Source organism: Panthera onca, chromosome D3, assembly GCF_046562875.1.
Source record: "Panthera onca isolate mPanOnc1 chromosome D3, mPanOnc1 haplotype 2, whole genome shotgun sequence".
NCBI lineage: Eukaryota > Metazoa > Chordata > Mammalia > Carnivora > Felidae > Panthera > Panthera onca.
Window position 1 is genome coordinate 16,523,865 of NC_138350.1, and position 21,050 is coordinate 16,544,914.

Sequence of the window (21,050 nt, forward strand, 5' to 3'; positions counted from 1 at the left end):
GTGATTTGCCGATTTGAATCATCTAAAAGGGAAATGGCCACTTGGGGGCCCACCGCAGCTGGGATGCAATTCCCCTTCTCAAACGGCGGCAGACCCTTGGGGAGCCCTGGATTCTGGCTGTCACTCTGGGCAGCTCCGGGATGAAAGGCTGCAGAGTGAAGCTGTTCCTCCAGAGAGACGAAGAACAGGGGTTCCCCAGGGTTCAGTGGGTCAGCTTTGGTGCCAGAGGGTGGTCGGCGCAGGGGCTGTTCCCAGACCCGGAAGGCCAGAGGGTAATCAAGCCTAGAAATGTGCTCCAAACTCAGGCATTTTTTCCAACAGTAGTCGCTGAAGGGATCAATGCCTCCAGCACCCACCCCAAGCACGGGGCAGGGAGGTACAGTGATGGAGAACTCCGGACTCAGACCTCACGGGGCTCTGATGATGGAGAAAAACCGCCACGAGGAAGGAGTCTTGGGTGCAAACTCCTCTCTAACTGGCTTCAGTGGCAATAGGATTCCTGGGATAGCTGGTGGCACTTAAGGTTAGAAACGTAGCTGGATCTTATGCGTGGACTTAGGGAACTCAAGGGACCCAGAAGCCCCTTCTCCATCACCACACACCTGCTCTGCCTGCTTGCTCCCTCACATCCCCAAATCCCAGGCCTCTGTGAAGGGAAACGTGGATTTGGCACCGCTGGAGGTGGCTCCAAAGGCGGCGGCGGCGGGGGGTGGGGTGGGGGTGGGGGGTGGGAGGGGGTGCTTTGGCCCAGCCAGGGGTCAGCGGTGCTCAGGGGAGGGTCATATCCTGGAAACAAAGTACTGCCATGTGGACAGTCCAATAGATGCCCCCACCCCAGATCGTGTCCCTAGTTTCATTCATTTATTGAGCAAATATTTCTTAATACAATATGCCAGATCCCAGGGATAACAGTGAATGAAAGGTGTTCCTGTCCTGGGGGAGTTTACATTCGCTTCAGGGGAGACGATCCGATCTGATCTGATCCGATCCGAGTCTCCACCAAAGGTGCTAGGTCTTTGTGGAAATAAGGTGTTATGGGGAGGGGGGCAGGGGAGGGAGAGCAGTGGTGAGCCTTGCAGACACTGGGGTGGGGGGAGGATGGGTGGTCTGGAGGGAGAAGTATGTGGGAAGCTCAAAGGCAGGGGGTCTCCTGAAAACCAGGGGACATCATCAGAGGAGGTCGGGGAGGCGACGGGGCCAGCCAAATGTGGGGATCTCAGCTTTTGTTCCGAGAGGAGAAGCCATGGAGGGTTTTGACTCCATAAATACGGGGATCAGCAAGCTTTTTCTTAGTGGGGCGGATGGTAAACATTTTAGGGTTTGTAGCCAGTCTCTGGTTGCAACTAAATTCCGAGGGTGTAAGGCAAAAGCAGCCGTTAACTGTGGCTTAAACAAATGGGCGCGGCTGTGTTCCCATGAACTTTATGGACATTACAACTTGAGTTTCATATGCCTTTTACTTGTCACTATTCTTTTTTAAAGTCCCCCCCCCCCCAATCATTTAAAAATGTAAAGACTATTTTTCCCTTGTGGGCTATCACAGAAACTTTCAGAGGGTTGGATTTGGTCTGTGGACCTTACTTTGTCCTCATCTGCCTAATACCTTAAAAGGTTATTCTGGCCACAGTGTGGAAGACAGACTTATTAAAGCAGGGAACAGGAAGCTTGGTTTAGAAGCTCTGACAGTTTATGTTCATTTTACTGGGCCAATGGGGGTACCTAGATTATTTGGTCAAATATTCTGGGTGTATCTGTAAGGGGTTTCCAGATACTAACATGTGAATCTCCAGATTGAGGAAAGCAGAGACGGCCCTCCACCGTGTGGGTGGGCATCACCCAATCAGGTGAAGGCCTGGATAGACCAGACAAGGAGAGTAAGGGAGATCCCCTTGCCCGACTACCTTTGAGCAATGATTTTTTGTTGCCTTTGGACTCAAATGGAAATATCAGGCCTCTTGGGTCTCCAGTTTGCTGACAGGAGACCTTGGGACTCGTCAGCCTTCAAAACCGTGAGCCAGTTCCTTATAAATGAACCTTTTTCTTTCTGTATATGTACACATCCTATTGGCTCTCTCTCGAGAACCCTAACGCAGAAGCTCGGTCCACATTAGGGATGACAGGGCCATGGACTAGCGGGTTAACAGTGGCAGTGTGAGAAGCAGCTGGAATATGGACGTATTCTAAAGCTACAGCCAACACGAGTAGCTGGCGGAACGTGTGTGGGATACGAGAGGAGACAGGAATCAGGTGGGGTGGGAGGCAGGGGGCAAGTCAAGGGAGCTCTCATAGACGAGGCTGAAGAGCATGACTTCGTCCTAGAGACAAGGGGAACCACTTGTGTCCCCCTCAGAGATCTCGACAGATTCTGTTTTAGAAAACATCACTCTGGAAACAAAAAAGGGAACAGGTGGGTGGTGTTAGAGGAACCAGTTACGAGGCTCTTCCTACAATGGTCTGGTCTCTCTACAACGGGAAGTTTCTGGCAGGTGCACAGATGCCTACATGGGATTCTCCACCTTGCCATTTTGTATGGCACTTTAATCCAGTGCCCCTTGTGAAAAGCAGCCAGGGTGCCAAGAACTCACTTTACTGTCTTGGGGGACGCGTGTAGTTGAGCGTGGCCAGAAGCAGCCCGGCAGTTTCTTAACCGTGAGGTGCCTTTTCTATCTTCTGTGACCCAAGTATCATCTAGGCGCGGAAATGAACCTGCAACAACTTCCTGTTATTTATGGGGCAACTTCCCAGTTCTCAGACCTATCTCCGCATAGCCCAAAAGCTTGGATTTTGTTGCTGAAATACTGATGGTTGAGGTCTTGACCCTCAGGGCACCGAGCTGCGGTCCGAACACCCAACAGCTGGACCACTTGGTCATTTGCTCAACTACAATTTCCTCTGGACCTTTACACCCTCACTGGAAAAGTAAGTATTCGCCCAGTGAATGTCAAGACAAACAGAACCACGTCTAGTTGGCGGCGGGGGAGGGGAGGGCGCGGTTTGGAAGTAATGAGAAGACAGCAGGTCTGTGAGGAAGGCGGGGCCTGCTGCCGGGGACCAGAGGGGCCCCCAGGGGAAGTGAGGCTCAGCAAGTCTGGAAACCCACCCTCTCAGCTTCTGCAGCCCCTCAGGGCCCCCAGGCGTCCTGTGCCGGGTCCCCTTGCCACTGTGATCTATCGGCATCACCTGAACCAGCCGGCAGCTCACAGCACAGGCACCACGTGAGCCTCTGCGACACTGATGACTGCTGGACCCTCAACCCGGAGCCTTCCCGACACCGGCAGCCGCCCACTGGGCTTCTGTCTGAATCATTTCTCTCCAGCGCTGCTGCAGACCCCCACGTCATCCTTTCCAAAAATATTCAGTCTCTGAGACCCGTGTGAGGAAGCCTCTCCATTTAAAACAAAAAACGAGGCACCCAGTGGTTTTGGTAACAGAAGAGATCTTCCTTCCCAAGCTCCCGAGTCGAGCAAGCTGCAGTGGATTCGAACTTTCCAGTCACCGGAGCGGTGTTCCTCATCCAACACTACGCCCCCACCCCCCACTCCCCGTGTACTAGCCCTGGCTCTTAAAATCAGTTGTCTTACCTGGCTGCGTTTCCACACAATAAAGGAAAACTACACTGAATTGCAAAGATTTCAGCAGCTTGTCTAAACTCACCTTCCTCCACATTTCCACCGACCTAACCAACTTAGCGGCCACCTGACCCTCGAGGACCACTGGATCTGGAGCAGTCTGTCCCTTCGTCTCTGTCCCACCTTTTCCAGAAACTTGCAACTGGGGGAACAAAGCTCACTATGCCTAGTGACTCCTAGCACTGTCTGTCCTTCCACCCCTGTTGCTGACAGACTCAATTCCCAGGGGCCAGGAGGGAATGCTACGGGCGCATCAGCACAGATCACCCCCTTCGCAAACAGAGACAGCGGCTGGATCTGAGATCAAGCACATTACACGAAATACATTAGATGCATTAGATGGAAATATACTTCATATCTTACTGGTTGAAAATATATTTCCCAGGTTCCATGGCCTTCATTTTTTTTTTTGACATATTGAAGTCTTACGTAATTTCACTTTAACAGAGCCAACGTTATCTTTTCCTTTGTGATTTAAAACGTTTTCCCCCAGACAGAAGTCTGGGTGGAAAAGGGCTTATTTTTTCTTCTGAACTTGAAAATAAAGTTTCCTTCCGTTTAACTACGGACTCTATCAGGAATATACACTGGTATCGTCGGGTGGCTCTGAGGAGTCCCTGCCTCCAGAACTCGTCATGGCACGCCATCATTTCCTGCCCCACCCCCTGCCCCTGTTGATTTAGGATGTTTAGGATCCCTGTTTCCACAGATTACAAATTCATCACTCATACATTAAAAAAAATTTTTTTAAGTTTATTTTGAGAGAGAGAGCGTGCGTGCAAGTGGGGGAAGGGCAGACAGCAAGGGAGAGAGAGAATCCCAAGAAGGCTCTGCGAGGTCAGCACAGAGCTGACAGGGTGGGGGTGGGGCTCGATCTCACAAATTATGAGATCATGACCTGAGCCGAAGTCAAGAGCCGGACACTTAACTGACTGAGCCACCCCGGCAGCCCATACATTAATTTTAATAACTTGTTTTTTATGTCTTAATGTTTATTTTTGACACAAGAGACAGAGTGCGAGCAGGGGAGGGGCAGAGAGAGGAGGAGACACAATCCAAAGCTGGTTCCAGGTTCTGAGCTGTCAGCGCAGAGCCCGACGTGGGGCTCGAACCCACGAACCGTGAGATCATGACCTGAGCCAAAGCCAGACGCTTTACCGACTGAGCCAGCCAGGCACCCCTTAAATTTTTTTTTTTTTTTTTTTAATGTTTATTTTTGAGAGGGAGAGACCGAGCATGAGTTGGGGAGGGGCAGAGAGTTGGGGGGGACACACAGAATCCGGAACAGGCTCCAGGCTCTGACCCATCAGCACAGAGCCCGACGTGGGGCTCAAACTCACGAACAGCAAGATCGTGACCTGAGCTGAAGTCGGACACTTAATCAATTGGCCACCCAGGCACCCCTACTTTTAATGACTTTTGTCTGGGAGTGAAGACATTTGTGTGAGATAGAAAATTCAGGAAAATCTAAGTCAAAACTACCCACCACTGGTACCTCCACATAGAAACAAGAAAACTTGGGTTTATTCTACATGTAAATACACACTGTATATGCGTACGGCCTCAAGAGGGCTTGTGGAGAGCAATCGGTCCTGGGCGGTTAAAGTTAACCAACCCTGCTAGACTAATCTTCCCTCTTCTCGTTCCTGAAGAGTTCTTCTACCAGTTTCCTTGGGGCACAACTCCCAGAGGTGAAGACCCTGGGCCAAAAGGTAAGGACATTCAAGACTCCAGACGGACCTTGTCACACTGCCCTCCGGAAAGGTTGCACCAATGTGCAAATGCCCCCTTCAGTCTTGCAGGAAAATGTGAGTGTCCGTGGCCACGACTCACGGTCGAGTCCAGTGACGGCTTCGGGACGTTCTAATGTGCTAGCAGAAGAGAAGGGCCACTTAGAGTTAACAGATTCTTAACAGCCAAGAAAAAGCTTTTCTGGACACACAAGGCCGAGACCAGCAAGGGAAGTAGCCTTTCAAAATACGGAAGTTCTCCCTTGATGGGGCCTGGCTGGACGTCTGGGGCGGACACGGTAACCTTTAGGTCTCTGACCAAGAGGCAAGGCAGCCAAAACGAGAGAACGTCGGTCGTAAACACCTCCCAGCACGCGTCTGCCCCCTGACCGTGGGCACCAAGGGGCACAGACAGCATCTGTCGTCGCTGCTTCCTGCAGCCACACGAGCTGACCACGAACCTGGCTGCTGTTCTCACCGACCGCAGCAACTTTAGGAGAATGTATTGGGGCCGGGGGGGGGATCTTCACGCCAATTATTCATGTTTACAAACCTCTGGAAAACCCAAACAGTGGGAAACTCTGCTAAAATCACTGAAATGTCCTGAGACGATATCCTGGTGTAAAAAGGGAAGCTGCCAAAGGCCACGAGATTCAAAGGACCCTGAAAACCTCCCACTGGAATAAAAGTCACAGCTAAGCCGAGAGGACTGTACTCCACCGAAGAGCACGCTTCCAAAAGCGCCGCCAGGGAAACAGCGAAAGCGGCAGCCACTCGGCGAGGGCTCTCCGTGTGGCCGGGCCCAGGTAGCTCCCTTCCAAACCATGCGGAAGCCTGCGTCCCTCCTTCAGAGCAGGAAAAGGGATGCCTTGAGATTAGGAGATCTGCCCCAGATCCCCCCTCCGGTAAAGGCCGGAGGCAGGATTCAAACACGCAGGCCCGTGGGGGTCTGGCAGGCAGCACGCTCTCCGCTCTACCCCACTCGACGTCCCCGCTTTGCCGGCGCTGAGTGGCTCACCCACACTTCCCCTGTACTCACCCTCAGAGAGGAGACGGTCGCCCGGCCAGTTCCACGGAGTCAGAGGAGCTGTGCGCTGCCCCAAAGACAGCCGAAGGTGCGAAATAAACACGGACACCGTTTTGTAATCAATGATTTTTTTATCTTTGAAAATGGAAGCAAGTGTTTTGACAGAATACTATGGCCGCTCTATAAGAGCCGATCTAGGAGCAATTCACTGGTTTTCCTCTGGGATAGCACGGCTTTGAAAAGAAGAAGGAGGAAAAAAAAAAAAAGACAAAACAGGAAAAATAATCCACAAAGCTTCAGGCACCGACTCTGAGCCTGGCTGGGCATTCGTTCATTAAATAAGTCATAAGCTAAAATCACTAAAATCAGGGTAATTTCTCCTTGCCCTCTGTCTTCTCTTTGAACCACGTTCCCTATGGTGTTCCACCACTATCAACAATTTTGTTTACTTTAATTTGTCAGAACCTTAAAACACTTCTCAATTTAAAAAATGAAGGTCCTCAGCAGATTACGTCGATAAAGAAACATGTACAGGTTTGAATAGAAGTCACTGTAATTATTGTTTTCTTTACATCTCATTATCCACTCCAATATTAAACACACACACATACACACACAAAACCACACCAAACATTCAGATGCCCTGAAACTGTGGAGACAGCGATCCCAATTCTGGGTAAAAACACGGTACCTTTCCTACGCAGACATTAGCCCCAGCTCGACTGCGCATTCCAACCCAGTGTCGCCACACTCCGCCTCCATCCTGGTTCCCTGTTACAGACGCTCCCAGCCAGTTCGTCCCCACACCGGCGGGAGCATGCGCAAGAGCCCCCGGGCGGTCCCAATGGCACTCCACGTTTCATGTTTGACCACGGACACTCAGTCTTTCCCAGAGATTTTTTAAATCTTGTTCCTCAAGCATGCAAAATGAGAACATGGAAATGGAGAAGTTCTAGCTAACCTAGGAATGGAACAGGTATTCAGAGCTCAGTCGCTGGCGCCTGAATCCGGGGGAACCTCTGCGCTCTGACACAGCCTCTGTGTGAGCTGGAGGGGCAGAGCAGGCCGGTTTGTGTGGAGGGTGCAAAGGGACAAGTTCGTACACATTAAAGCTACAGCAGAGGCCCGTGCTCCTGGTCTCGCTTCATTCTAGACTGTTCTCAGTCTCAATAGTCAATAGCACCCTCTGGCCTTCATCTCAGCTGACTGTGGAGAGGGCCGAGGCAGGAAAAACAGAAGGACTGTCTGGGGGAGCCCTGAGAGAGGTGGCTGCATCTGTGACACAGAGGGGAGGGCAGGGGCTCTGGGGTGCAGAGAGAGCCATTTCTGCCTCCAGCACAGCACAGGGTCGGCATGCGATGTGCTGGGAGAGCAGAGGGTCCCGTGGGGGCACACTCCCCCCTGCAGGTTCGCTCGGCCTACAGTCCCCTACCGCACTCAGGAGCAAGACAGGCTGCCGAAATGGGCAAGAACGAGCACTCCACAGTGGCTTCTGTGGCCTCCTGTCCCGGGCACCCTTGTCAAGTATTGACCGAAACCTGAACTATGACGTTTAAAGTGATCAATGCAATAGATTCTACGTGTATAACAAAACTGCGGAAACACACGCTAGTTTAGGTTAGATTATAATCATCTGAAGCACAGGATAACCAAGAACTGAAATTCCATTCTGGTACAACCACCCAGTTTCTAGAAAAGAGAAAGGAAAGAAAAGAGACGATACAATAGGAGCTTTTTTGATCAGAAGACTCCGTGAAAGGAGAGGGGTGGTGACGTGAACCCACGTGATTTTTCAAGTCTTCCTTCTGTACAGTCATGAGGATGACCGGGTTTTGTGCTGCAAACGAGCCAGCACCATGAGGCTACTGCTCTGATTGTTCTCGGATGAACGTGTATACAAAATAATATCTTATCTTCATTTAGTTTATAAACATACACAGTGCTGTCCCTTTCAAATTAAGGAGGAAAAAAAAAAAACCACACACAAATACTGCAAAGTAGCAAAATACAAGGGCGGCGGGCGGGGGAGCTACTTTTGGTTTTGGCAACGTTAAAAAAAAAAAAAAAGAAATATAAAAAGCAATGTGGCATTGGTCCCTGTTTATAAAAAAAAAAAAGAAAAAAGGTACTTGGGCACAACACTGAATCAGAATTGGTCGGTTTTCTAAAATTCAGAATATCTGGGATTTTAAAAGTAGCACTTTTGTCTTTTAAAAGTTCGACAAGTCACGTAACACTTAAAACATCAAAAAAGCTTTCTGATAAAAAGCTCAGCTTTTAAATCACATTTTGTTTCTGCAAATTTGGGAGACGAATTGAGTTCTGACTGGAATGCGGCCCGTGGCTGGTTGACACGGGCCGCTGACACGGAAGGTCCCCAAATGGCAGTGCCTCCCTTCCGCCCTCCCTGGGACCACGCCCACAACCGGCTACCACGAAGAGTTCCTGCTCCCATTTTGGGGGTGGGGGGTGGACCTTCAGGCGGCGATCTTCGCCATCTGCTGTTCTAACTTGGAAATGCGCTCGTCTTGATTGCAGATTGTATCTTTTATAGATTTGATCTCTTTTAAAATCTCATCCAGCTTGGCTTCATTTTGCTAAGAAAACCAAAAAGGGGGGAGAGGGTAAGAGGTTGACTAAAATGCACTCAACGAAGTTCACCACAGTTGAGAATGTATAGGTTGCGCAGTCTCATTTTCCACTTTGGATGTGGCCAGGCACCGCCACCAAGTTGGGCCATAGGAGAGTCCCGGCTGCTGGTCAGCCCACCTGCCGCCCCACAGCAGAGCCACAGTCCCGCAGCGCTGCTCCTCATGCCCGTGCACTTACCCGGACTCAGTCTCAAGGACAGAAACTGTGGGAAGGGACCGGTCCCTTCACGGCTGCGCCACAGCCTGGCCACCCGGTGCGATACCATCAGGAGTAATGTCTATGTGACCTTCTGGAGGCTGCCGAGCCCCTGCCATCACCCGGGGAGGGCCCTTCTTAGGAGCTAAAGCCCTTGCCCTGCTTGCTAACTCTTCTAAAGAGGCCTCAGCCTCTCCCACGTGGAATGGACCCTGTTGGAAACCCTGCAGTCCACGGCATCTGACGTGGCTTCCCTAGTTATGGCCAAAGTGCCAGCTCCTCCGGGCGCTTGGCCTCTTCGTTCCACTTATACCTTCTCACTGACAGTTCACCGACCTCCCTCTGGCCCCTGGGATCCTGTTCCACGCCCGCCAAGTTCCCTTGCCGCCTCCTCCCTGGCTAGACCCTGCTCTCCTGGCAGCAGCATCCCCAGTGGCCGTGTGGGCCCCCGATGTCAGGCTTCGGCTCCCACCGCTCCACTCAGATGGTTCTTGCCAAGAGGTCCAAGATCATCTTCGCTAAGTTGCACTCGTCGCCACACGCCTGTGTCTCTGGAACACTCAGCAACATCTGGACCTCGCACCACTCTCTTCCCCTCCCAGGACCCCCTCTTCTCGGCATCTGTGGCCCCACGCTCTCTTGCTTCATTTCCACCCCAATCAAAGATGGACGTGAACGGTCTGGGGAGACACACTTACGAAAACACCCAAGCAGCTCCTGTGCACTCTCTTAAAAATGGTCATAGACTGACTTCTCTCCTGGTCATTACAAAAAAACGAAAACAAAAACCCCAAAAATAGCTAATGGAGCCAAACTCAAAAATGTTATGTGGCCAAGGAGGTTCTTAGAAATAGTCATGTTTTCATTCACTGAAAGAAAGCCCTGAGCCAGCCAAGCGCACCGCACCCCTCAACCTCAGGGGGTCCTTACCACACTGGCTGTGTCCGGGGTTTTCTTGGGGATGTTGATCAGGTCACACTTCTTATTTGCAGTGGGCTTGCTATCCAGAATGTTCTTCTTGACCACTTTGAGATCCCGGTTTTTGCCAGGAATGTATCCATGCTTTAAGGAGATGAGGACTGGATCTGCATTCTTCCCCTCAAACCACTCCTCTGCCTCCAGCGCCGCTTCGGGCCCTGCTGTGTCAGGATACAGGTCATCCTGGAAAAGGTCCGACTACAAGAGACAGTTTGGGAAAACCCTCGGTTAAAGAAGAAGAAAGACCTGACATGTGAAAGTCTTTGAAACACAAATTTGCCTAAGAAACTGGGCACTTACTTTCCTTGGAACCGTCATGATAATAGGCTCACACTTTCTCTCATGAAGTTTGAAGAATCTTCAAGGGGGAAATAAAGGCAAAGTTGTATTAAGTGAAATAAGAGGCCAAGTCACAGGCTTCATAACAATTACTCTCCTGTATGGGATACGACATGCTCTGCCTAGCACCGCGGCCGATCCACCCTGGGGAGCAGGTACAATCTGTGTTCCCGTTTTCCAGATGAGAAAACAGAAGCCAAGAGGAGCTATGCTAGGAAATGGTGGACTAGAAACAGGAACCAGGAGTTGAGGTCTATGCTGCTGGGACAGTCAAACCCCCATCTTCAGGGCTGAGCAGCCGTGGTGGAAACGCCACCACCGCCGATGATTCACTTCTGGAACAATGACCAAGTCAACAGACAGGAGAGAACAAACACCTGACATGAGATTAGCATCCACGATTTGGATGCCAGGTCTTCTGCCAACTAGAAGTGGCTGAACATTTGTTGGCAAAAATAGGATTTTTAAAAAGGAAAAGAAGATAGGCGCCTGGGTGGCTCAGTTGGTTGAGCGTATGACTTCGGCTCAGGTCATGATCTCGCAGTTCGTAAGTTCAAGCCCCACGTCAGGCTCTGTGCTGACAGCTTGGAGCCTGGAGCCTGCTTCGGATTCTGTGTCTCCCTGTCTCTATCCCTCCCCCACTCATGTTCTGTCTCTCTCTCTCTCTCAAAGATGAATAAACGTTAAAAACAAAATTTAAAAAAAAAAAAAAGGAAAAGAAGATAATCCTAGGATTACAATTTTGGCATCTATGCAAACCGCATCATATTTGACACTCAAGAAAAATTTGAAATTATCCAAAATGTAGAAAGACTAGGAACATAAAGCACGAAACCTCTGCAGTCAGCAGAGTGGTAAAAAACAAAAACAAAAACAAAAACAAAAACCAACCAAACTGGCCTGGGTTTGATGTCCAGCTCAAGTACTCAATGTATTAATGAATGCTCAGTAAACATTTAATAAGTAGGAGGTATCCTGAATGATTATGCTTACAGGTTTTTGACTTTTAGATGACAGTAAAATAAATGCTTTCCCAAGTACCAGAAGCACTCTCAAGTTTGGATTCAATCTATTTTGAACCACATTTTGATGAGTTTGGTTTAAACTATAATTTTGAATTATCTTTCTTTCACTACTCCAGCTACAGAGAATTAAGTATATTTAAAAATGAAACTTAGAGTAATTAACTTAAAAGATGTGCTCATTATTTAACTGTATGACCAAAACAACAGAGGTAGGCAGATGTCCATAGAAATGTAGTGTGGTGCAAACGTGCGGTACGGTCACCGGCCCAATAGCGTGGCGCTAGTCATCCTGTTGCTCAAAACGGCCAGTTATTCATGGGGCACCCGGGTGGCTCAGTCGGTTGAGCGTCCGACTCGGTTTCGGCTCGGGGCATGATCTCACGGTTTGTGGGTTCGAGCCCTGCGTCAGGTTCTGTGCTGACAGCACGGAGCCTGCTTGGGATTCTCTGTCTCCCTCTCTCTCTGCCCCTCCCCTGCTCCCGTGCGTTGGCTTTCTATCTCCCCCTACCCCTCTCTATCCAAAATAAATAAATAAAGCTTAAGAAAAAAGTTTTTAAATGGCCAGTCATTCGTGAGTCTCACAGAGTATCTCCTGTTGACTAGGAGGAGAAAAAAGCCTACCCTTTGGGAAGACCACTGGCATTATGCAACACAAAATTTTTTTAAAATCCCTAGTAGTATAGACAGGCAGCAATTCTATAACATAGTTGCATTTCCTAAATCAAGCTAACCCAACACCCAGCTACTGGTCTCTGCCTTCTCTAATCTAGGGTCCGTGAGGTCCACGATCCAGTTTGGAACATGTTTGTCCCCACGGCGGGCAGGAAAACCATCTATTCGGTCCATCTCAGGGGCAGGCTCGCCCCCGCTTGCCTCCTAGCGGACACTGGCCACAGCCTCGGCCTGAAGACGAGAGATGGAGGCTTCGCTAGGTCAGTACGTGGGCAGTGCGCCTTGGCTGAGCCACGTCACTGGTGCTTCGGGCCACACAGTCTGAAGCACGGTTCCATGACACGATTTTGCAAGTTCTTTCCTGCTCTAAAACTCTGTTTCTCAGTGTGGACAGGAAATGAGAAACCAATTCCGCAGTGCAACGGAGGGGAGACGAGACTGCGGCCCTAGGGCATTACCGGCAGCTGTATCGCTCTGGTGTAACACGCGGGGCACAAACAACCTGCGTATCTTCCGGTACCGGCTCTTTACCTGGCGATCTCACATTTGTTAACGTCAAGTCCCCTCTTGGGCATGTAGCCCATCCCTCTCTGAGGCTCCTTGCTGCTGAATGTGTTGAGGTAGTGGACATACGGGGATTCATCTGTGATCTCAAAATAGCGGATACTGCTGTCACCCTACAAGAAATCAGAGAAAACTTCGCATTGAACGTTACCTGAAGCAGCTGCATGAGGTGGTGTCTCTCTCCCCTGTCAACCCAGCACTGACTGGGACTTGGCCTCAGTGGCCAACCTTCGCTTCCTCTCCAGAGGGAGAGGATCTGATGGGTGCCCTTCCTGGCAAAGCCCTCACTCATCAAATGCTAGCATGTCTTTTAAATGGTCTCCTCCGCCTCCTACTGGAGGCTCTCCACTGAGCCCGGACGCCAAGTCAGTCAGGGCAAAAATGTGAACGCCTCCGGCCCAGCAACTGCATCGCAATTCAACTTCAAAAGACAAAGTCTAGGGGGACCACGGAGAGGGCAAAGACTGGCACAGAACGGTGTCCTTTGCAGACCTGAGGGCGCCAACCCCGGATAGTCAAGCAATAATAAAAAGTAAGATTTGTAGAAGAATGAAATGTTAAGAACAAAGAGTTTTTAATCATCCTTCATTAATAATTAATTCACAGTTCATAATAATTCTTCATTCATAATGAAGAAACTCACTAAAACATGAGTATTCCTTAACTTCAGAAGACAGCGTTGTCTTGTTGCAATGTATCAAATTCCAGGATAATTTTTCTTAGAAAGGTCAGGTGGTTTTGGAGGTCGGAAGCGTACGCCAGTGTCTCTAAGCAGAACTAGCTGTCCCACAGTTACGCCACCTTGAGCGGCAAAGGCAATGCTGCCTGCTGGAGGGGAAACGTGTGTGTATATGCGATCGTGCCCTTCCAAGTGTCTCGGTCCTCATGATTTCCACTTGTTTCGATAACGTAAATATCTAAAGTGATGGTAAACAAGCTAAACACAGACTTTCCTGTGTACTGAAAATAACTTTCCACCTAGCGTTGCTAACATCTGGGTAATCGCTCCCGTTACTGGTTTTGATGCAGTCTATGGCAGCTGTGAACATCTGAAAATGACTCTCAAGGAAACAGACAAGATCCCGGGTTCGAAGCAGCTGATGGCGGACAATGTGAAGCAGCGCTCAGTCAACTATGAGAACCGAAACATGTCTGGCTTTACTCAGCAAGGGGCTATCTACACAGGTTTGGGGGAAATACAGCAACAGCTTCAATTTTGTTAATTCATTTATTTCAGCTACAGAAAGTCTAAGAAAAATTGAATCTACAGAAGACTAAGGAACATTAAGGTTACTGCCCAATGTGCTCGCTTCGGCAGCACATATACTAAAATTGGAAGGTTACTGCCCACTAAAAAAAAAAAAAAAAATAATAATAATAATAATAAAGCTAGCAAACACTGTAGTTAGGTGGACATCATAAGGCAGGAGGTACGCTTTTTGATTTTAGTGTGGGGTCTTCCTATAACAACTGTCACCTCCTGACACTTTAGTCGGGCCACATACTTTCAAGCCCAGGGCCCTGAAGCTGAACTCCAGGAACAAGAACCCCCTGGAGAGTCTCTGAGGCCTTTAAAAGCTCCTATCCAAAAAGCGCTATTCTCTTTACAGGTCCATGGCACGTGGAAATAAACATCTAAATGCCACTCTAGGGCTACCCAATGGACTTCAGCATCAGATGCGGCAAACTGGCTACTTGTTCCTGATACCATTAGAGAGGATCTAAAATCCTCAATCACACAGCACCAGAGGTGAAGAGACACCGGGGTGTCCTCTTTCTCTCACTAGAGTCCCCAAGCGAAGACATTCCTGCCAGTGTTCACCCCAACACCCGAGCCCCATCCCTGCTGTCCTCAGGGATGCGTACTCAGGAGTCCTAAACATGGTGTGCTATCACCACGCAAATGACAGGCTCAAAGGGTCTAGGCTCAAGACCTAAAACACACCAAGACACACATCCGTCCTTATTTTAGTTTAAGACACATACACAAATCATCTAAATTAGACTATTAATATGATACAATGCATTGCCCAGCAACTAAATCTCTGAAGGATAAACTTCTCCTCTTACAAGATTAAACTGAATATAAAACATTAAAATGACTGTTTACCTTTCCACATAAGTAAATGATACTGGTGTCAGGGTCATAGAAGGGCAGCAACACCCCATTGCTAGTGTCCATTTCATGAAGAGCGATTGGTTCCTGCATATTTTTCTGGGAAAAAAATACAAAGATCTGTATCTATCTATATATTTGTATATTCACCCATATTTTTACAAGATGAATCATTATTTTATTAAGTGAGCCATTTCCTAGAATAATGCAAGTCTGAACGATGCACATATATAATATTCATACATGTAAATACCAAAGGGATACTAAATGGTATCCAACCCACTGAAAATTGTGCCCATTTGACAACCTAATCAACGCACACATCTGTGATTCCATGACAAAGATGAGACAGTTCTCTTTTGTGACTATTTTCTGTTTTAAAAGAAATTTTTCTGGGGCACATGGGTGGCTCAGTAGGTTGAGCGTCCAACTTCGGCTCAGGTCATGATCTCGTGGTTTGTGGGTTCAAGCCCCGCATCGGGCTCTGTGCTGACAGCTCAGAGCTTGGAGGCCTGCTTCGGATTCTGTCTGTCTGTCTGTCTCGCTCTCTCTCTTTCTCTGCCCCTCCCCCACTCACACTTTCTCTCAAAAATAAACATGAAAAATGTTTTAACATTTTTTTTTCTTAACATAAATACGTGCTCTTTAAAGTTACAGAAACACTGTAATAATCATCCCATATTCCACAATCCCACAATCCCACAATCCAGTGGGTGGCAGAAACAATTGCCATTTTGGTCTGCTTCCTTACACACACACACGCACACTGAGATTGTACCATATATACAGTTTATTTTTCACTTATGCTATTAATGTTTTCCTAAACATGACTATTCTGATTTCAACATTTGGTCATATTCTTTATAAAATAAAGCTCAGAACTTGGTTCCCAAGTCCAAAACACCGTTTCTTCGTGCATTCTTTGTAAAAAATACAGCCAACACAGATTACTTTGGAGTGTCAAGAATGCATTTTAGTAATACGTTTAGCAATAAGTCTCTAGTGAGGATGAGCATGTCACATCCAATTTAAGGCAGACAGGAGTTCAGAAAACTACACTAAGAATCCTATAATCTACTTACCCCCCTCCAAAGACCTGCTCAGAAAGAGAAAGCTCAGTGTAATAAGCCAGTGGGAAGGCTGGGAAGGGGCATACCGGATTCCAGAGAGCCAGCTGCCGCTCACTCATGCGGCTGAAACCAGTGGTGAAGACATTCCCGTCAGCCAGAAAGATGGCTCTCATGGGTCTTGCTCCTTCGTGTGCTTTCTCCTTCTCCTGGGAGGCAAAGAGCAAGAGGCACATTATATTCAAACTGCGAGAAAGAAAGGTGGAGTGGGGGCTTATACACGGAATCCAACCCATGCCGCCATGCCATTCATCCTGATTGCCAGGTGTTTGCCAGGTGTGTGTGTGTGTGTGTGAGAGAGAGAGAGAGAGAGAGAGAGAGAGAGAGAGAGAGAGAGAGAATTAACCACTGCTCCTCCCAAAATGAGGAAACAAAGAGACACTATGTAAGTTGGCCAAGGTCCCTCAGCTAGTGAGCAAGCAGACTGCCAGGAGTTGACTCAAAAGCCTCACTCTTTCCACCATGCCCTGCTGCCAACCCAAGTCCATGCTGCAAAAAGAAAACACATGAAAGGACTCTACCAGATGTCTGTTTCTCCAGGGGATAACCTGAAGACTGGATATACCCTATGGTTTCCACCAATTTCGCAGGACACAGCGAAGTCTAGTTCAGTGAACCCCTTCCTTTATTCATTTGTTCCTTGAGAGTGCACTAGTAGTGAGCCCTGAAAGGTTCTAGTGGAGAAAGCACTTTGCACAGGGCCAGGCAAGTCCCCAGTGCTCGACAAATACGAGCTGTGGCTGTCACCCAACTTAAGAAGTAATACTGCCAAAGGACCAGCACATCCCAGAGAAGGGGAGACGCAGGACATTCTGGGGTCCAGCACCTACAGCTTCAACCCCAGCTCAAGTCCCAAAGTCTTCTGTCATGACAGGTGACTTGTTGAGGCCTAGTCTGGGTGGAAGAAACTAAGACACAAGCTGATAAGATACCCGTGGCATCTCTGTAAGGTGGTCTGACAACGGTTGCAGGAAGGGGCGGGGATCAACGAAGCAATCAATACTCAGTGCTAAGCCAGAAACGCAGTGAACTATCTGGGTTAGCTGATCTAGACTGGTAAATTCTTAAGGATTCTAGTGAACCAATAAAAACTTTGTTTCTTTGTGGGAAATGGTCACCAAGGGAGAGGTACGGCTTGTGTAAATTGTGGGATACACAACTCTGAAGTGTGACCGGGAGGAAGAAGCCTGTACAAGCCTGTGCGGATTCACGGTCCGGCGTCTGCAGTTAGGCTCCACGGAGCGGGCGCGAGGCCTCTGCCGCCTGCCTTAACAAGCAAAGCTCGCCCTCGCCCAAGTGCGACAAACACGGGCGGCTGTGCCCTTCGCATACTCACAGCAACAATCTCTTGCTTCCTAGGATCGATCACTCTCACTTTCTTGTCTTTGGAAGCTGTGCAGATCAGACTGCCGTTCCGGTTCCAGCTTACATTGTAAATCATGTCCGAGTGCATATCGTCCAGGTTTATGAGGGCTTCCCCCGTCCCCACATTCCAGATGATGATGGCATTGTCACAGCCTGAAAGCAAACAAAACCATGCTCCTCAGAGATGAGAAACACCCATACAGCAGCGCGCTTGTGAAAACTAGGAATACAGCAGGGAGACACAGACACAGGAAGATGCTGATCGCGGGGAGGCCCTACCTTATTTTACTTTTATTTTTTTTAATGTTTATTTTTGAGTGAGAGAGAGAGATAGAGAGAGAGAGAGAGAGAGAGAGAGAGAGAGAGACAGAGAGTGGTGGGGAGTGGGGGCAGAGAGAGAAGGAGACACAGAATCTGAAGGAGGCTCCAGGCTCTGAGCTGTCAGCACAGAGCCCGATGCGGGGCCTGAACTCACAGACCTCGAGATCATGACCTGAGCCAAAGTCAGACGCTCAACCGACTGAGCTGCCCAGGCGCCCCGGGAGGCCCTACTTTATTGGCCGCTAATTAAAAACCAAAGTGACAAAAAACACATGCATATAAAAGAAATGTATTAAAGGAAAAACATCGTTTGCTCCATTTGGTTTCATATGAAACACACAAAAAGTAACAACCAAACAAAGAACTCTAAGAAAACAGAATCCTATGTTTTTTAAGAGCTAACGGGCTGATGGACCCCGAGTGATCGTGTGTTTCCTTTTCTAGTAAAACCAGTATCAGAATGAATACGACTTATTTCTTTTCCGGAGGAAATAAAAACGAAGAGTTTAAATGACTGTCTAGAGCACTCAACAAAAATGTGACACAGCACGTTATTCAAATCAACGATGCTGTAAAACATGGCCTCACATTAAAGGATGACCCAACCACGTGCTCACAACATATCCTCATCTTTAAAAGGGGAGAAAAATAGGTCAAGGCGGGGCTGATCTGAGAAGCCCAAACCGTAATCAAGTAGGCATGTGGATTTGGAAGCTGATCCCCAAAGAGGCCACAATGCTGGCTCAGCCACACCCCTCTGTTCCTCAATTCCACCTTCCTTCAAGCATCTGCCCCACGGACCCTGTAATAAGTGGCACCATTTGTTGCTTCCAGGACATTAGTTCAAGGATGAAGTAAATAAGGGATGGATATCCTGAAGGTAAATTCTTGCCAATAGGCCAATTTTACAAGCACTTCAGAAAAATGAGCCACTGATATCCAGGCACCCAAGCTGTCTAAGGGCCAGAAGTAGAAGACTGTAAACAAACTTGTACGACAGTAAAGCTGGAGCTAAACCCTAGGATGAGACTTGACTCTCCTCTGTCTTGCACACCACAGGCCAACAGGTAACTTCAGCCACCATGGATAGATCACGTAGTCTTAAAATATGCACAACACAGCAATTAGCCATTCTCCTCTGCTTGTAAAAGGCAGAATGGGGAGAGTCTGCTGACAGTACCCTATATTTGACCTCAATGAGAAGGGCGGCAGGAAATTTTCCATGACTGGCTTCCCTCTTTACAACTGTTTTCTCTCCTTACTGGACTGAGTTGAATATGAGGAGAGTTCCCACGTATAGTCACTTGTGACTTTAAAAAGGAGAGAATTCTAAGTAGCATCTGTTTTGAAAAGGAGTCCTTGGTTTCAACAGGTACATGTGGTATTAAGTTTTTAAATTTATTATATTATAAACACCCTCTATTCCCAGTTAAAAACTCAACTGCCCCCTTCCTTTGTACTGGTGAGGGGAAAGATTTTAAAAATTCTACCATTCACATTAGTATTTCTTTTTTTGTAAGTCAATTTTATGAAAGCATGATTTACATACAATCCAACGCCCCCATTTTTAGTATACGTGTGCTAAATATTGACAAGTGTATATATTCATATGTGTGGCCACCATCACAATCAAAATATAGAACTTTTCCATCATCCCATGACGCTCCCTTGTGACCTTTGTATGGCTTCTATAAAAGACAAAATCTCAAACCGGAGACAAAGAGATTCCTGCAGGGTAAAACGTGGAAACTACTCAAGTGGCAAACCAAGAACGCTAGATCTTGGTTCGGGGGTTCACTGTAGTGCCGTCCAGCAGCGTAAAAACACAAGCCAAAACCTCCATGTCCAGAAATAGGGGACTGATTACATAAATGAAGATGTCTAAACAATGGACTATCACTGAGGTCGTTAAAAATATGACAGGAAAGGGGGAGCCTGGGTAGCTCAGGCAGCTGAGCGCTGGACTCTTGATTTTGGTTTGGATCAGGATCTCACGGTTTGTGAGATCAAGCCCCACGTCCACTTCTACGCCTGCTAGGGATTCTCTCTCTCTCTCCCTTTTCTGTCCCTCCCCCACTGATACTTGCCCTTTCTCAAAATAAATAAATAAACATTTAAAAAAATATATCAGAGGAAGAACGTTCAATGGCACATGGAGAGGACTACAGTGTACCACTAAGTGCAAAAAGCAAGTCACAAGTAAAGTGTCTGAACCTATCTTTGTGGGAGACATCACTCAGGTACGTGCAAAAAAGTACCCTGTGGAGCGAAACACAGACATGGTAATGATGTTCCCTCTGGGCGGGTGGCAGGATTACAACTGATTTTTATTTTCTCCTTTCGTTTCTGTATATTTTCTATAACATACATGTACTACTTGTATAAGGAGCAAAATGAAAGTATCTTTTTAAAGGAAGGAGGATATTTGCCTCACAGGACCACCCCGAAGTTGGCAACAACATCAGAGCTGGCACCCAGGGCTCCCACCAGGGATCCTCCTGCTCTATCAAGAATAACTAAAACTGTGGTCCATGAAGGGCCCCAGCAGGAGCCGTGCATCTGCTGGATTTATAGGTAAGCACGTATCTGTTCATTTCTCTAAGCAAGAAGTCTTGAGTCAGACTGCCAATGCAGCCTTCACACACACACACACACACACACACACGCACACGCACACAGGTGTGCAGGCAAGCTAGAGAACCGCCGCATCTCAGCACCTCAGCATGGATTCCTAATGAGCTGCTTCAAAGCTGTGGAGCACACATCAAAATGCACTGGCTACTGCCCCCTCCCCAACTGCTCGGCTCCCACCTGCGCTAAGAAGGACGTTGCGGGCAGTCGGATGCCAGGCCACGATGCCAACTCTCTTCGAGTGGCCCTCTAAAATCACCACAGGTTCGGTCAGGGAAAGGGTGAGTCCATTTTCTGGGATCTGCCACACCTGTTGGGAAAGGAAGCGAGAGGATCCATGTGAGGTAGGACCTTTCACGATCACCCTTCCTTGACCATCCGGTTTGCAGACGCGCTCTGCATAAACAGAACACACACTGACTGGTCTTTGGATGAAAGGCGGAATACCGCACGTCGACTCTATGCAGCTGTTTTTAAAATGGAGTACGATATTAAAGATCAGAACATCCACCAGGCCTCCAAAATGCTGCGTCCCCACTTTTATTTAACAGTAGTTGACATTTTATTCTAAATTCTCTGTTAAATTCAAAACTCTCTGACTAGAAGCATATAGAAATACTTAAGAGAAAAAGGGACAACGACCGAGGCCCCCATGAGAGGCAGCACTGGGGTGATGAGC

The 21,050-nt window shown here is 48.2% G+C and overlaps 1 protein-coding gene and 1 non-coding gene across 5 annotated transcripts in view; both read right to left on the minus strand.

Annotated features, from left to right (window-relative positions):
* Positions 1 to 4,720: 4,720 nt before the first annotated feature.
* TRNAQ-UUG (transfer RNA glutamine (anticodon UUG)) lies at positions 4,721 to 4,805 on the minus strand. Its single transcript has one exon. It is a non-coding gene; the product is annotated as a tRNA-Gln (tRNA).
* A 1,692-nt stretch (positions 4,806 to 6,497) lies between these two features.
* Positions 6,498 to 21,050, minus strand: part of CORO1C (coronin 1C) — a 76,243-nt gene continuing 61,690 nt past the window's right edge. For all 4 annotated transcript variants that reach the window (XM_060612487.3, XM_060612485.2, XM_060612486.3 and 1 more), the window contains 8 exons: positions 20,552 to 20,681; positions 17,391 to 17,572; positions 16,084 to 16,203; positions 14,922 to 15,026; positions 12,779 to 12,924; positions 10,512 to 10,569; positions 10,164 to 10,409; positions 6,498 to 8,983 (listed from right to left, as the gene is read on the minus strand). In XM_060612487.3, the coding sequence (XP_060468470.1) occupies positions 8,864 to 8,983; positions 10,164 to 10,409; positions 10,512 to 10,569; positions 12,779 to 12,924; positions 14,922 to 15,026; positions 16,084 to 16,203; positions 17,391 to 17,572; positions 20,552 to 20,681 (1,107 nt within the window). In that variant the 3' untranslated portion in view covers positions 6,498 to 8,863. The remainder of the gene's footprint in view (positions 8,984 to 10,163; positions 10,410 to 10,511; positions 10,570 to 12,778; positions 12,925 to 14,921; positions 15,027 to 16,083; positions 16,204 to 17,390; positions 17,573 to 20,551; positions 20,682 to 21,050) is intronic.